The sequence below is a fragment of the Ixodes scapularis genome, unplaced genomic scaffold (genome assembly GCF_016920785.2).
Source record: "Ixodes scapularis isolate PalLabHiFi unplaced genomic scaffold, ASM1692078v2 PGA_scaffold7__128_contigs__length_106722199, whole genome shotgun sequence".
In the NCBI taxonomy this organism is placed as follows: Eukaryota; Metazoa; Arthropoda; class Arachnida; order Ixodida; family Ixodidae; genus Ixodes; species Ixodes scapularis.
Window position 1 is genome coordinate 106,035,187 of NW_024609882.1, and position 17,170 is coordinate 106,052,356.

Sequence of the window (17,170 nt, forward strand, 5' to 3'; positions counted from 1 at the left end):
TTGTTCCATGCTGGAGCGCGGGGACTAGAGCGAGCTTCTAAAGCATTTATTTGACGCCATGAAACTGCTTCGAATCAGTTGGGAACAAATTCTACAGTCCAAAGATTGAACCCCTGCACTTCCACTGACGTCACTTTTTCGTTGTTGCCAGTAGACTTTCAGTTTGAAAAACACGGTGAGGACCAAAATTGTAAATTCAATAACTTCGTTAAAAAAGTTATTTTGACCTAATATTTGGGATACTATTTTGGCGATGTTGTTCGGTGAATTTAGCAAAATTTCAAGCAAATCAGGGACCATAAAGAAATCGCCGGAGTACCCCTTTAAGCTAAAGTATAAAATTCCTGGCGTCTCTGTTAATACCGAAGGTCGCGACAAGCAGGAGCTTACCAAACAGAACATCCCCCAAACAGAGCATCCCAGAGCCGCTAAATACAGTAGAGCGTACCTGGCAGAAACCGCAAGCACCACCGCGCTCACATGCGCGCCTGGCCGGGACCTCCACACAGCATAAGTGACAAAACACAAAAATAGTTTTATAAAAATTTAAGAAAAATAGAAAAGTGATTGCATAAAACAAATCTCTTGATCCACAGAAAAAGTTAAGCAAGGAACAAAAAAAAAAAAAACTCACTAAATTCAGGGAACAAAAAAAAAAAAAAAAAAAAAGGAAAAAAGAAAGATTTTTACCATTCTCTTAAATGTTGAATTAGAGCGCAGCTCTTGAGGAGGAGGAGGGGAGGGTCACGTGACAAATAGAGACCACTTTTCCGCGGCACTTGCAGGATAGCTCTAAAAATTATTATTTTTTGGTGTAAATTCGTTTTATGACTTCCTTTTACCAACCCGGATGCTAGAAAAAAATGTTTTTTTTCCTCGGCATGTGTCCTCTAAAACTGCCAAAGTGTAGGAATGCAAAAACATCTGTATATGTAGCGTATTCCTACAAGCCGCGCGTTGTGCTGAGCTTGGCCGGTCGACCTGTGTACATGCTGCCCGGGCGAGCTCTGCGGCCGGCCAATCTGCAGAGCCTTGCCACCCTCTCCCTCGGCTAGTCCGCTGCACCATGACAGTGAGGTGACATTCCTTGCAACTATGCCGTGCATTAGCCAATGGGAGCCTATCAACCAATTCGCTGCTACACACTACAGGCTTTGCTATCTCCAATAGGGCAATAGAGGTGCCATTTGGCACGGCTTCAAGAGCTGATAACGCCGGTTCGCTCCATGGGTCAGTTCGTGCTTTCACAATAAAAAAGCAGACTCCTTCGCCACAACAAAAATGGGTAGTTGAGCGTTTGGTTCCCTTACTGACGCGAGCGGTGCCGGGGATCCACTTGGCGCCACCGCGTTCGAACCATTCAGTTTTCTGCAAGCTCTGTCCGCCACGCGAGTAGGACGTCCACGGAGCGCTTGTGCGCTTACCTCGCATGACACTGGACCATTTAGTGCCATCCGGTCTCCACGTGTGTACGCATCTCCTTCACGCTAACGCGTCACCTTTTGTTTTACCGTCTTTGCCATGCTACTACGGAAAAGGGGAGACTTTCGTTTTGTCTTCGCACAAGTTAGCAGAAACGCCCTGTGCTTCTATGGTCACCGATGAGGTGAAGGCCTCCGGCATGCGCTCCGGTGCCTTTTGCCGCGCTATGGTCGCACTTGCTCACTCGAGGCTTCCAAGATGCCAGAGTGCGGGGAAAATACGCTCGTAAGGCATTCATTACTTGTAATCGATTACTTTTCTTAGCAATTTTATAATCGTTCAAATATGTCTATTAGAAACTAATCGTGAGAGTAATCTGACTTCCTTTAGAAGCTTTAAAATTACTCGCATCTGTTTCGATTGTTTTCCTCCATTTTCTCGTGGCACCTTTTGCTTCTACAAGTTTCCTGTCGAGCAATCCTCGAACCGAGTCTCTGACACGAGGACGGCTTATTGAAGTTGGCCAATTAAAGAGACGAGTACAGTCACCGACCGTTTTTTCGGACTCCGATATTTCGGACTTGTTGGATATTTCAAACGTAAAGGTGGAACCGTGACTTTCCGATAGAAATAGTGCATATTCACGACCAATGTTTTGGACAGCCTGAAGTCCGAAAGTTAGATTATTCGGACAAAATCGTTGCAAGCCATCAGCGGAAAGCACCATCAAGAAGCGGCCACTTTGAATTCTATGTTGGCTGCAAATGGATTGGCTTTGTTTGGCAGCGCTACTTGAGTACTCCTGAGTACTCCAGCTAGGTGAAGCTATGCTAGCCCTTTTTTCCATTTAGCTGCATGTCATCATCATCATCACCATCATTATCATTTTGCTTTGTTTTTCCGTTCCTTCGCGTTGCCAGTCGCCATTTCGCGCTTGTGGATTTGCACTTCTTATCTGGTTCGGACAGCGCTGGCTTGGATGCTATGGACCCATCTGTTGTTCTGCCGTCGCAATGTGTCGTTAAGAAGCGCAGAAAGTACTCGACCATAATGCTAGAAAAGAAGGCAGTGATTCTCAAGCTAACAGAAAGTTTCCGAACGCAAACAAAGGCGTAATTTGAAACAAGGCACTATTTACGGTTTTTTTAAGCCCACTTGGAAGTAATAAAGGCAAGTTTTTCAATCTGCTGATTTTTTGGACTGCTCTATTATTCGGACGTTTTTTGGTCCCTGCGAAGTCCGAATAATTGGTCGGCGACTGTGTTTTATAATTCGGTGATTTTAATTCAATAACGTACGGCACCCTTTTTAAACGGGCAGAAAATTCTGTCGTCCTGAAAAACAGAAGCAATCGCGAGAGTGACGGCTGCTTTTTTAAGTAGCAGTCACTTCCTATTCTTCTCGAATCACCGAACTGAATTCATTTCAGCCGAGAGTAATTGCAATTGTAATCGAGAAGTTTTTTTCGAGTAAAGTGTATGAGTCTGCATAAGAAGGTGGGAAGCTTGCACCGGAGGGGAGACGACAAAACCGCGCCGTCCCCATTCCATCAGCGACTACGGCTACGGCACCTGAAACCGGCACCCGACCGGCGCGTCGACGGACTGCGGAAACCTCGGCGGCCAAAAGTCGGGACGCCGCGACGACGGCGACGCAATGTTCCGGCTCTTTGGACGTCATCTGTTGCCCCTTCAAGACCGCTTTTGACGCGCGGGCGGAATGGGACGCCAAACGCGCCGGGCACCGCACCGAGGTGAACGCATCCCTTGCAGATCCCGACACTGACCTTGAGGTGGTGCGGCGTTGTGTAGAGCTTCCCGCAGCCGTCGTAGCTGCACTGGAATGCCTTGCCCAGGGTCACTGTGCTGGGACTCCCCGAGGCCACCGAAACGTTCTGTTCCGAGGAGAAAACGACAACGGAGCGGTTCTACTCATCCAATCGCATACATTCGACGATCTTGTTTATTTACTTGCAATGTATTTTAAAATCTAATCCATAAAATTCTAAAGAAAAAAAAAATAGACACTTGGTAAAAGTGTGGTGGTTCCAGAAAACGTTAAATTTAGGGACTGCTAGTTGTGAGAAGCTTGACCGGTCTTTTTCTGTACTTTGGATTCTCGAACACTGTTTCGATTTCCATCTTTTCTTTTTATTACATTCTTCCCATAACCGTCAAAAAGAATGTCACGTATAGTTTCTCCACTGGTTTTGTAAATATACTGACTAATGTGATAAAACTGTTTCTTAGTTACACTTTTCTTTTATTTCTTAACTCAAACATGCTGTTCCCTTTAACGCCAGAGTCCCACTGGAGCGACAGACAGAAACAACCGACACCGACAAGTTTCGTGTGCGCGCAGCATGCATGCAACGGTACTTTAGGCAGGTTGCAGTCTCTTGGTACGAGCGATTAGAAACCTGCCAGATACCTCCGCAAGCATGGGGCTTGCCAGTGTCAATCATTTCCGTTTGGCACTCCATTGGGACTCGGGCATAAGGGGGGATGCTACCTCACAATTGCAACTTATCTTTTTTAGAAGCCACATTTCTTAAAAGTAGTCTTATCACTTATCAGCATGCTCTTCAGGGATGCTGTCAACAATGTGCCATCCCAGCAACCAAACTATTTTTTCCACAATAAGTTATTTTCGAGGTGCCAGGACCACCCCATGTGTAACATTCGAATGCATTTGTCTCAGTCTCACTTTTTGGCATCAAATCTTGGTTCAGAAAAACTATAATTTCATAATATAGAATGATGTGTGGAGGCAGTTTTTGGAATTCCTTTATCAAAATTTCGTAAGGAACTTGGCAGTCAACTTACTTTCTACATTTTTGTGTTCTTTTGTCATAAAAGGACGCCATTCCCTCAACCTAATGTGTGAAAGAATTTTTTTTTTTACATTTTCATTTTTTTATTAATGTTTGCATAATTTTGGTAATTTCTTTCCACAGCTGTATGATGCAGTTGCTATACTAAATGTTTAAAAAAAAAAAAATATGCATCTTTACGTGGTGAATGATGTTGACTGGGGTGAAGCTCTGGTGGTGCTCGTCTGCGTAGACGCTGAGCCACAGCATGCCGAGCCTTTCGTTCGTTTTCATCCATGTCACGCTGCGGTCAAATGCTCAAATGCGTATATAACCATGTTCCATTCCACACATTCTCTTTCTGACATGGATGACAGCAGAGTCGGCGTATAGACCGTCGACTGCGGTGGTGCCGTCGACAGAAATGCGCAGACGCTTCACTTCACGCAAATTCGGTTTCTGCGCACGCGCAGTGCCCACACTTGGTGTGGGCAAACGCGGGCTTGTTTGTAAACAGCGTGTCGGTCTATAGAAAGTCGTCGAAGTCGTCGTTGTCAGGGACGGCCCCATCGCCTAGGAAACTCCGTGGCCCAGGACAACAAAAAAAGCATGTTTTTAGTTAGGCCTCGAAACAAACTAACTAAGTAGCACGACCGAAGCCAATGGACGAAACGCCGGCAGCTCTAGTGTCCTCTAGTGGCCGTTCTGTACACCACACTCGCCAGATTAGACGCCCTCTCCCCAGAGCATTGGGTGCATTGGGCCAGATGGGCGGCCCATTTCACCCTTTGCGCTTTATCAAGGGTCCGTTTCAGCGCGTGTGCATTCCAAAATCTCCTTTGGGACCCAAAAGTTTGTGCCAAATTGTTCATGAAATTTCGGCAAACGAGACTTCGTTACATAAAGGTAAAAAATACATGTCGTGTATACACGGTTAGAAAAAGGTAAAAAATACATGTAAAAGGTAAAATGTAAAAATACATTTTACCTCCCTGTAAAAATACAGGGAGGTAAAAAATACATGTCGTGTATACACGGTTAGAAAAAGTTTCGTACTTCCTTACATTGGGGGTTTCGTTGCATAGAAGTTTGTTACATCGAGGCTTGACTGTATAAGAAAAGAAATAATTTTTATATACATATTATGCTTTCTTATAAGTAAATATAGGATATAAAGATAAAGAGGTTAGATTTTATTGTGGTTTTAAAGTTATTATGTCACATGACCTTACAAAGTTTAAGACAATTTATCAATTTTTCACCGTTTTCTAACACTAATAGCAAAGACCATGCATCATAAAAATAGTATTAATATATGTCTTTATAGGAGGTATTCACTAGACGCCATATTTGAGGTAACTGCTCACAGCGCATGCCCGAGAAGAGTTTCCTGTCAGCTCTCGGGCAACCGCTCGAGAAGAGAGGAAGGAGAAATTCTCTTATCACCAGGACTCTCCTTTGTAGGTCCCAGGCTTCCCCAAACGTCGCTATTCTCCCTCTAGAAGATTATAGAAGATTAATGTGCCACTCAAAACTCGTACAAAAGCGTCTTTTCCCTCTCTCTCTTCTCCGGTGGTAAGAAAGCAGCAGCGAGCTCAGCTATGACCGCCAGTGAAAACTCCCTATAGTTATATTGTTTAGCAGTCGCACACTTGTGTGGGTGGCGCGCGTGCCATCCGTGCGTGTGGGCATGGTTGGCTAGCGCGGGTGCGGCCTCCATTGCCTTCACCCATGAGTGCACGTAACTGAAGCAAGGGTGCAGGCAAGCTGGTTTAATACAGACATGGTAACCCCAGCTCCAGGGTTACCATGTCATGTGTGCATCACTGCCACGACGAAGCGGTTAAGGTTTGTCGTGTGTGGTTGGATTGGTTCAGGGCGTATCTCACATGCAGCAAAGTGCTGATGTAGCGCTGCTCACGTGTCATCAGCCATTTATCGTCTGCCATGACCAACAGTTCTGACGGTGGGATACGAAGCTGGTGAACGCTCCCGTCAGCACGCACTTAGCGCAAGGTCAGCGCTATGCTTGTAGCACTCGGCTGCATGTGTGAACAGGCCCTTAGTGTGAGTTTCAGTGCATCAAAGAGGAGAAATGCGAGCCCACCACTCCATACGTTCTTGACTTGCGCGCACGCTCGCGCAGTCTGAATTTCTGCAGACTACCCACTCGTGCTTGAAGCTGTAGCGCACACAGACCGGAAGTCGATTCCTGCGTGGAAGTAGCCAAGTCGGGGAGGGCGGGCGGTACATCCACACCGGAAGTAACCTAGTGCATGGATGGAGCCTCATCTCCTCCCGACTTAGCTACATCCCTGCGCGTGGATGTAGACACTCCCAAAAAAAAAAAATCAAGACAACTTAAATTTTTATAACATCATAACTTACATCAATATGGTGAAGGAATGCTTCCGCCTAAGATGAAATGCAGCCTGTGCCCTCTAGGTGACTAGTATGCAGCTGAAAAAATCTGCCTAACCTATAGGCTTTGGTCCGGGCATTTCAGCACAACCAGCTATTTCCAATTACAAATTCCGCTGACTGGGTGTTAGCTGTCAGTAAAGCCAGTTTGATGCCGAAACACTTTCATTTTAGGAGGAAATATTCTTTTATCTTACCATAAATTTCTTCACCTTGGCAACTACTTCTGAATGTTTCAACAAAACTTTAAAAATCCCTAAAATAGGTCGCTTAAAAAAAATATTCTTTCTGGAACAAACTGTTAGGCCCAGGAGATGTCAGGGATGGCAAAAAAACATACCAATTAGCTAATAATTATTGAAAACTTACTAATACATTTTTTTGAGTTAGTGAAGATAAACGTAAGGTTCCAATTAGAAATTTGCTAAGCATCATTGAAAATTACTAAATCAACTTGTTTTAAAAGGATATAAGGCAGAAGCAGCATTTTACGGCGTTCCAAAAAATTTCCTAATTTCGATACAGTTTTAGGTTTCGACTTTCTATTGGCGCAGATCTTTTTTCCAATGGTTCTCCTCATCCAAGTGGCCGAGGTGCACAACGCACATGTGCCATATTCCCATCCAATGAATGATGGCTATACGCCTCGTCCATGTGAAGGCAGGACTGCTGGCACAAAGATGTGTTCTGACAGAAAACTAAAACCTACAAATGCGTCCAAATGAAGTTTTTTTTGTTTTTTTTTAATGCCGTGAAATGCTGTACCTGCCTTATATTTTCTTGAAATAAGTTGATCTAGTGGTTTTCGATGATGCTAATAAAATTTCTAATTGAAACTCGAAACTCATGTTCATTTTCACTAATTTAAAACTCAGTAAACTTCAGTTACCGTTTTTTCCAGTGTATAGGTCGCAGTTTTTTTCAAACATTTTCCTTGGTGCGTCTTATACGACAATGTGACTTTTATGCATTTTATTTTTACTTGACTGTACAACAATTTTTTTTTATGCGCCACGCGCCATCTTTTGTGAAGCACTGAACTACGTAGCCATAGATGTGTTGCCCCTTCCAGGAGGCACTGCAGTCAACGCACTCTTCTACACTTTTCGTAACCGACTTGGAAAGCGAGAAATTTTACGGTTTCCCCAGAGCGGCTCAATGTGAATAGGCGAGACAGTGAGAATAAAACTTTTGCTGCATGTGATCGACATTGCTTAATTCAACCCCGGTTCTGTATTCTTTTGGCTCAGTCCAGCAACACTAAAAGGTAAGGGGGCGGGTTTACATGCATTACAGAAAATGTTCCGACATCTTTCTTAGTTTTTGTTTGATGAGCAGTTTTTATCTACCACGCTCCAGCTGTGTTGCGGCATGTAAAAGAAAGAATTGCGGCTAGCCAATCTTTTAGCAGTACCCCAGGAAGTGTGTCGAGACTTACCTATCTGCCTGCGCGCCGATGCTCGCGTCGTATCCTAGGCTAGGCCTAGTGGTCCTAAAGCTTGGTTAACGAGTGTCTGACACGTTGAATTTTCCTTCACTCAGCATGTGTACATGTTAATAACGCAGAGAGCCCTCATTTGCTGCGAATCCCTCGATTTCCTCCGCCAGACACTGCCGTGCTACAGGCATTTCTCGCAAGTCAAAACGTGAAAGTTGCACGTCAAATGGTACATGCGATCTAGCTGATTGTGCGCAACTCCGATTTCGCGATACCAATGCGCGTAAGATGAAAAAAAAAAACTCATTGCGTGAACAGTGCAAAGAGGTGCGACTAATACAAATTTAGCACCTTCCCCCACCCAATGCAGCTACATCGAATCTCAACACCAATGCTGCCGTGCTTCAAATGTGTCGAGTGGTATTTGTGCCAAATCTTAGATATTGCTGCAAATTGCCACAATACTGCAAACATGGGGTTCGCAATACGCCCGGTTGAGACGCCAGTTTCTGAAGGCCGTTTGACGCGAATGGGCAGAAAATAAAAGACAGACTCACCACTTTGATCTGACTGATGGTGTCCTCCTCTTGACTGCCGTCGCTCGACGCCTGTGGATGGTTCCATTAGCAGTTAGTGCAATAACAGTCAACTACTTAACTGATCAATCAAATCACTCGATTAAGTGGTAATTATTCAATCAATCATTGAATCAACCTACTGATCAATCAAATCAATCCATTCAAATTCAAAAACAGCTGAAACCCAGCTGGGATGACAAAAGTATGACTGCCTGTTCCTTCATTTAGGGACAACTCCAAACTGCATAGTTTTATGAAAAAATTACAAGAGGGAGCTTAAGCTTCGCCTTCAAGAGTGGAGAGCAATAGCTAAATACAGTGTAGACCGCATATAACGTATGTCGCGGGAATCGCGAAAATCCGCACTATAAGCGGTACCGCGTTATAACCAAAACATAAATTTTTCAGGCCAAATACATGCCATGAGACAACTTACCTTTGTAAAACAATTTATTTTATGCGAGATGAAAAATAAAGTTTAGTTTGAGGAAAGTCTTTATTTCACCAGACTAGTACACTTCTCTCTCAAGTCTGTCACATATTTTGAAAGAAATGAGCGGCTTTTGCCTGGCGCAGCCTTTTAGCGGCGTCGCGGGTTGCGGACGGACGTTGCGAGCGTTCAGGATTGCTAACCCTAATCACTTTTCTCCGGAGATGAAAACGCGTGAAAATTCGGATCCTTCATACGGTACGCGCCAGTAATACCTTGAACTTGAGCACACGCATGAAATGCGCCAAATAAGAAATCCGGGCGATGTTCGAGGACACAAATGCTTAGAAATCACCACTGTAGTCGAAGTAAACAAACACAACGACACGGGCGTTTCTGCCGTCTTAGAGCGCCGCCACAACATCGCCGCTCGAGTAGGTGGATCTTCCCTTCTAGTACATGCTGGGTTATCATAGCGACACACAGCGAAAATTCACAGTAAAGGATAGCGCTTTTACGCAGAACGATGAGATGAACGCCGTCTAAGACGACGATCACAACCGATGCCATGTTTGCGGAGAAGCAGCCGGCCCGCGACCGGCATGCGACGCGCGCAAACACTTCTCGACCTGCGATTGGTCTGTCGTTGCGGTTGTTTCGGATGTTTTCAAGGAAGCGGAGGGACGCACGCACGTGAACGACACGTGCGTGCGTCCCTCCGTCACTAGGGCAACTGAAGCCTCTCTCTTCGCTTCTCCCGCTTCTTCGAGCAACCTCCTTGCCCCGCGAGTGCCCCTTGCACAACGCTTGCGGCTCGCGCCGTCAGCGCCGTTATATCTAGTGTTGCACAGGGAAGCGTGCTCGCTGCTCCGGTCGTCGGCGCGGTCGGCGGGCTGTTCGAGAAACCGCACTATAACCGGTATTTCCCTTCGCGCACCTGCGTTTTAAGCGGTATGTAATTACATGGAGTTCTATGGGAGGCGAACCGGTGCTTTAAAAAAAACGCGTTATACCCGGTCCTGCACTATAAGCGGTTACTTTGTAAGTGGTCTATACTGTACATATAAACCCCCGCTCGTTCCCAAGCCATGCAAGCGTGTCTGCGTAGCCTTGTTGGTAGCGCGTCTGGCTCACAACCGAAGGGTCATGGGTTCGATCCTGCTTCGCCTCAAATTCCACGATTTTTTTTTTCTTTTTTTTTTATGGTAAATGAATTATTTATTAACCAATCAGGATTTTCCTGTCCCACCAACGCCGGCTTTTCTGTGACACGGGCTCCTTAAAGACCGAACTACACTTTGTGCTTTCCACTTTTGCCCACTTCCTCGTTTCCTCTATATTTTCTCCACCTTTTACCTTGCCCAAGCTTGGCTCCCTTTGCAGCTTGGGAGAGGGGAGCGCTAAGAGGATTATCTTTCCTGCAGAAAACCAAAGTTGTTTGTCGGCCTTCACAGCTGTCGCTGTAAAACTCGGAAGCTCACAAAACGAAATGCCGGTGCAATTGCTTAAGCATCGCACAATTACCTAGCCAGGCATACTTACTTGCATTTCAAAAATACAAGTTTATTTATAAATGTTTAAATAAAAAATATACTCCTAAATGTCAAGTATGAATATTTTTACAGCAAAGCTGTTATGCACTAGGATCTGGGAAAAAAATGTGTCTGCAGATGTTGACAGAAAACTTCCCATTGGTCATGGCAGGTATGAATAATTAAAAAAAAAAAGAGGGGGAAACCAGCATGAGTCATCCTTTTTCGGCACTTTTAGATATAGTCCGTTACAAGTCAAGAAGGTAGGAGAAGCTCCTCCCACAAGCGTGATGCGCCTGTTTTAAATCCCTCCGCAGTCTAAAGAATAGTTAACTGGAAACGCCCCTTGTTCCGCTTCAATGAATAGATATTGGCTACAGAGTGATGCCAACTTGTCTCCGACCCCCACATTTTAAGAAAGCGACCTTTGTATTCATCGGAGAGGAAACAAAGCCCTTGAAAGTGACCTTTGTTTCCATTGGAAGGGGAAAACTCTAATCTCCCGCTTGTGGCTTCCACAACACTAAGTCAAAGTCGAAAGATGAAGCAAATATTTACAAAAAGGCAAAATTCTCTCCCGTAATGGCCACGACATCACGGAAACGATGGGACGCTATTGGATGCGGAAGGACATATAAATCCCTTTGAGGGGCATTTTCCGCTACCTTCTTGACCTGTAACTTATTATAGTGAGGTCCTGATCCCTTGTTATCATCTCTAGGCATCGTCTTCGAGGTCGTCCTTGAGATCGTCCTAGAGCTCGTCCTAGGCATCGATGTCTAAGTGTCGTCCTAGAAGTTGTCCTTGAGGTCGTCCTAGACGTCGTCCTCGAGGTCGTCCTAGACGTCGTTTTCGAGGTTATCCTAGAAGTTGTCCTCAAGGTCATCCTAGAAGTTGTCCTTGAGGTCATCCTTTAGGCGTCGTCCTACGTGTCGTCTTTGAGGTCGTCCTAGACGTTGTCCTTGAGGTCGTCCTAGAAATCGTCCTCAAGGTCATCCAAGGCGTCATCACCAAGGTCGTCTTAGGCGTCGTCCTCAAGATCGTCCTAGACATCGTCCTCGAACTAGTCCTTGAGGTCGTCCTAGACATTGTTTTTGAGGTTGTCCGAGAGGTCGTCCTTCAGGCGTCGTCCTACGAGTCGTCTTTGAGGTTGTCCTAGACGTCCTCAAGGTTGTCCTAGAAGTCCTCGGCGTCGTCCTCAAGGTCATCCTAGGCGGCGTCTTTAAAATCATACTAGAAGTCGCCCTTGAGGTCGTCCTAGATGTCGTCTTCGATGTGGTTTTAAAAGTCATCCTTGAGGTCGTCCTCGACATCGTCCTTGAGATCGTCCTAGACGTCATCTTCGAGGTCGTCCTAAAAGTCATCCTTGAGGTCGTCCTAGACATCGTCCCCTAGGCGTTGTGCTAGAAGTAGTCCTTGAGGTCGTCCTTTACGCGTCACCCTAGACATCGTAAAAATAACAGCTTCACTTGTCCTCCATCTTCACATGAAGTGGAAGGGCTCTACAATTTTTTTTTATCAGATGCTCCCAAATAGGACGCTGGCCCTAAAAGGAGATCTATGCGAAGGAGGAAAACGGAGCAAGGTGTGGGTCACGATTCTTCTCTGCAAGAATATGGACGCCCGTGACAAGCGGGTGCCGTTTATAATTGGAAAAAGCAAGAAGCTGCAATGCTTCAAAGATGCTCGGGACCTTGAAATCGAATAGACGTCCAACACAAAGGCATGGATGACCCGTGACATCTTCCGCAAATGACCCTATGACTTCGACAAGGCGATGAAGAATAACAGCCGCAGTGTGTGTCTACTGCTGAACAACTGTTTCGCGCACCACATACCAGACCTGGAGCCAACAAATGTGGAGCTGCAATTCTTCTCACCGAACTGTACGTCCCTGATTCAGCCGCTTGACCAGGGCATTATCAATAGTGTGAAGTGCGCGTGTCATTGGTGGCTGATCAATAAGCTCCTGCTCAACCTTCGTTTGAAACGTCATTGAACGTGGACATCTTTCAAGCACTGGAGATGCTCTCTATCTTGGAAAGCCACGACAAACGAAACCATGCAGAACTGTTTCCAAAAAGCTGGGTTTGAAACCCTTTCAGCATCTACAACCAGTATGCTTGGGGAAGCAAGCAGAAGTACTCCCACAGTTTCGTCCTTTCCGAGTGAAGATGAGACGGAGCCAAACCAAGAATCTTTTCTGGGAGCCTGGCAGTCCCTCCGTGCAACGGTGTTCTCCCTCACGATGCCACTCTGGAGGACTACCTCTCTGAAGACTCGTGCATTGCTGCGATGGAAGAGGTGACTGACACTTCCATCGTGCAGGATGTAGTCGGGAACTCGATAGAGGATGACGACGATTTTGAGGCAGACGCCGAAGAAACTCTTGAGACCCCAAGCACTCGGGAAGTTCTTAGTGCAATGGATGTACCGAGGCAGTACATGGGGTCGCACAGGCAACAAGATGCTGTGCAAGCGCTCTGGGCGCTCGAGCATTGTATGACACCACTGCTACTGTCCAACAAGGCACAAGCAAAAGTCACAGACTACTTTTCCCGAAAATAAATGGCCTTTTAGGAGAGTTTTCACACCCGTAAAATGCTTTGGAAATTTTCTGCATGCTAAAGCCAAATTTTTATTTAGCAAAATATCAATGTAACAATGTAAATTGCGAATTTTACCGAGTATGTTACGTCGAGGTTTAACTGTAGCCGTTTTTAACCTTGACCGCAGTTATTGCACGCGAGGGGGCTGTGCCGGCCACTGGTAAGCTGACGCCGACATAGGCAATCAGCAGGGAAGGCGCCAGGATCTTCATAATGGGGGGGCAATGGGGAGGCGAACCAAAATGGGGGGGGGGGGGGGGGGTTGCTCTGAGGTGCTGTCGCTCACGGGCTTATCGAAGATAGCTTATGCGGTGTGCTCATTGAAAATGGAAATGCGGAGACACGAGAAGGAAGACGGGAAGTGGGGGGGGGGGGGCGGTTGAGGGTATCACAGCAGGGACTTCTGCCCCCTGCGCTCAGACTCACAACCAGGTTTGGCTTCCCTTTCTGAGACGGTCCGGAATTCCCCATGACCTTGACTCTAACTAAGCTCCCCTTCGTTCACGTCTCCGGTCTCAGCTGAAGATAAGCACCACAGAGCGGAATACGGAGAGAAAAGCCAGCAGGCGTCACAAAGGGGAGCTGCTTTTCTAAAGCGCTTGATAGCTTACTTGCCCGCGGTACGATTTCCAGTGGCTGGAAGTTAATAGAAAAAAAAAAGGGCATGAACGGCTCTAAAGTCTGGACACTTGTTACACTGTTTTCGTAGGCAATTATTTGTGTACAAAGCTGCTTCATCTTGGGGTGGCAGAAGACATTTTAGGGGAGGCGCCCGCCACCCCTCGCCTCTTCTTGGCGCCGTCCCTGGCAATCAGGTGTCCGAATGGCTCAACACTCAAACTTTGCATTTGGCGAAAAATCGTAAAAAAAGGAAAAAGCATTAACTTTACTCTGCAAATCAGGTTTATTTCATCTAACGTTTATCATAGTAGGAAAAATCCTTCTGTCCAAAGAAATCGGTGATGTTCCGCTGCTCTGTTTTTCTTTAAGGGACACTGATACAGTGATGTGATTGGCCTAAGCCATTTTGAAGCACCTCTTGGAGCAGCAAAAACAGTGTTTTGGAGCAGCAAAAGTGGCCTTTGGAGCAGCCAGAACAGTGCTTCGGAGCAGCAAAAGTGGCTTTTGGAGCAGCCGAAACAGTGTTTCGAAGCAGCAAAAGTGGCCTTTAAGAGAGGATGTGGGGAAGAAAAAAAACTTCTTTGTTTTTAAAGTCATTGGCATGAAACTTGCAGACTAGGTTGGTATAGGGGCCCTAATAACCACTGCAATGTTTGAATCAATTATGCCTATTGGATTTTGAGAAACACGAATTTCTGTTTCTTTGTTTTGCCAATCCCGAGATAATTTTGGAGCACAGTAGCAAAATGAAATTCTCTGGACAAGTGCTTGAATATATACCAAAGGGGGAGACAGAGCCCTTTTTAGAAATTCTTTTCTGGAACGGCTTTAGTGAAAGTTCAAAAGTTAATGTTACCAAATTCGCAAATAAGTACAAAGACATTTTATGACTTCAAAAAAAATTTACACTTTAAAGGGGTACTCAGGCGATTTCTTTATGGTCGCCGATTTGCTTCAAATTTTGCTAAACTCGCCAAACAACATTGCCAAAATAGTATCCCAAATATTAGGACAAAATATTTTTTTTTCACAAAGTTATTGAATTTACAATTTTGGTCCTCACCGTGTTTTTCAAACTGAAAGTCTCTACTGGCAACAACAAAAAAGTGACGTCAGTGGAAGTGCAGGGGTTCACTCTTTGTACTGTAGAATTTGTTCCCAACTGATTCGAAGCAGTTTTATGGTGACAAATGAATGCTTTGGAAGCTCGCTCCAGTCCCCGCACTCAAGCACGGTACAAATGATTGGCATATTCTATTTTTTAGACTGCTCGCCCGACTGGGAAGCTTGCCTTCCACTGACGTCACGGCACTGAAAAGTGTGGGTATATTTGAATGTTGGTTTTTGCATCATTTTCATTTGCCAATTTCGCAATAACTATTATGAATTTCGCGATACTAAATAGCATACCGGAAAGGGTAAAGGCCGGGGAGTCAGAAAATATAGTTAGTTGAGGTAGCTCAAAAAATCGCCGGAGTACCCCTTTAATGCAGAAACCGAGATTGTCATGCCCTTCTAGCACTCTCTGGCACCAAAATAAAAAAGGACTGCATACAAATCGAGCCACTAGTTAAGAAAATATCAATGGCAGAAACAGTCACGCCTCAAGAAAATGCGTTCCTGAGAAAGAGAGTCTCAAAGTTTGAGGCACGACAATAGTGTCAGAAGGAACCCGCAGCATAGTCTTGTGTGCTGCGTTGCAACCTCCTCTTCTGGCGTGCTTCGGTTTTTGCACTGTGGCGTTTGGTGGCCTTGTGTAAGCGGAGGGTGTCCTTCTCCGAAGCCCGCCGGAGAGCCAAGTGCGCAGGCTGCAGGTTCATGGCACTGGACATCTCTAGGTGTGCCCTAGCATGGCCAGCATTAAACCTGACGACTGCCTCGTGCAGCGCAGTCTGTACCGACACCAGTGAGGCGTGCTGCTCCTTCGGCATCAAGGCCCATAATACAGAGTAGAAACTCTCTGCAGCATTTTGCGACTTGGCTCTCAAGCAGCGTTCAAGAAGCAATGTCTGCGACAGACGCTCATACACAGGCAGCGTGGCCTTAGCAACGTAGTTGGGGAGGCTGCACTTGTGTTTGGGTTGTGGCTGTCCCTTTTCCTCGGCGACCTTGTTCCGGCACCAGGACTCCGGCCTTCCTGGACAAAGGCCGTGTCTTGGGTCTTCATCCGTCAAAGGCACATGGTAATATCTGGCCATCACGGAACACTTCATGGATTCCACATCGTTACTATGGCTTCTGATAGCCCATCCGTAATACCCAGTCAGCCTCTCAATGAGCACCTTTGTGAGGCGGCCCTTTCCTTGAAGAGGCTTGTCGCTCTTCTGCAAGAGCTTCCGCAGAGCAGTCCCCATACGTTTTTGTACATGGTTGAGGCACTCCTCTTTCTTTATGGAAAGAAACCCGTAGGTCTTGTCTTCAGCTAGAGCACAGAAAGTTCTGCTGTCCCCGTCAGATATTAGTGTCGTGTAGCGCAAGTCATGTTTCTCCAGAGAGCGCCCTAAAATGGCGAGTGCCACGTCGACCTCCATTCTTCCCAATTGCGTCGGTGTTTTTCTGGCACTCCTGGTTCTGATGCCACTCAGGGTACCTCTCCTCTCCCGGCTTGGGTCCAGTCTGGCAGCCGTGACACAGATTGGAGAGAACCTCAGCATCTAGGATGAGGCCAGTGTCATACTCAATCACGCTCCCGACACCAACATGGGAGCTGTAGCCTCTCTTGAGCCATGTGCCGTCGTAGAAGACAACAACATCCTTGGTGAAGATGGGGTTCATTTCCCTGTATGTGCTTTTCACAGCAGCGGCTGACTCAGTGTAGATCTTCTCAGCAGTAGCTGCAGCCGACTTACTAACAATGTTTTTCAAATGATCTTGGTAGGTCTTGTGGTGGAGCCCTCTATGTGATACATTCATCACTGCCCAAAAATCATTCAGGGCAGTCTGACCCTTGCCAAAATAAATGAAATAAATGAAATGCTCCTGATTGCCGAAATCACTCTCAAATTCACATCAAATGCGTTGGAGTCGACCTTGCACGGGGATGACCAGGTGTGAGTCACAACTTCGCAGACAGGGCACACAAGTTCAAGCTTGACGGCAAGTCCCAGAGCGGTCGATTCCTGGATTGTTATGCCCGTCGCCGAACAACTTTGGCAGACTGTGTAGCCAAGAAGCTCATTTATAGCGTCAAGCTCACAATCGTGAACTTCGCCGATGAGCTTGTCACGATAGCGGGGGCTTGCTGAAGCAGCTCAAACTTCCTTTGCGTCGCGGACGCGGAGGCAAGCTTCGCACAGACGGCATCGCG

At 46.1% G+C, this 17,170-nt stretch overlaps 1 protein-coding gene across 1 annotated transcript in view; it reads right to left on the reverse strand.

Annotated features, from left to right (window-relative positions):
* Nucleotides 1-17,170, reverse strand: part of LOC8024564 (zinc finger protein 143) — a 78,231-nt gene that overhangs the window by 42,143 nt on the left and 18,918 nt on the right. The window contains exons 6-7 of the mRNA XM_040499360.2: nt 8,651-8,701; nt 3,209-3,316 (exon numbers count right to left, since the gene is read on the reverse strand). Of these exons, the coding sequence (XP_040355294.1) occupies nt 3,209-3,316; nt 8,651-8,701 (159 nt within the window). The remainder of the gene's footprint in view (nt 1-3,208; nt 3,317-8,650; nt 8,702-17,170) is intronic.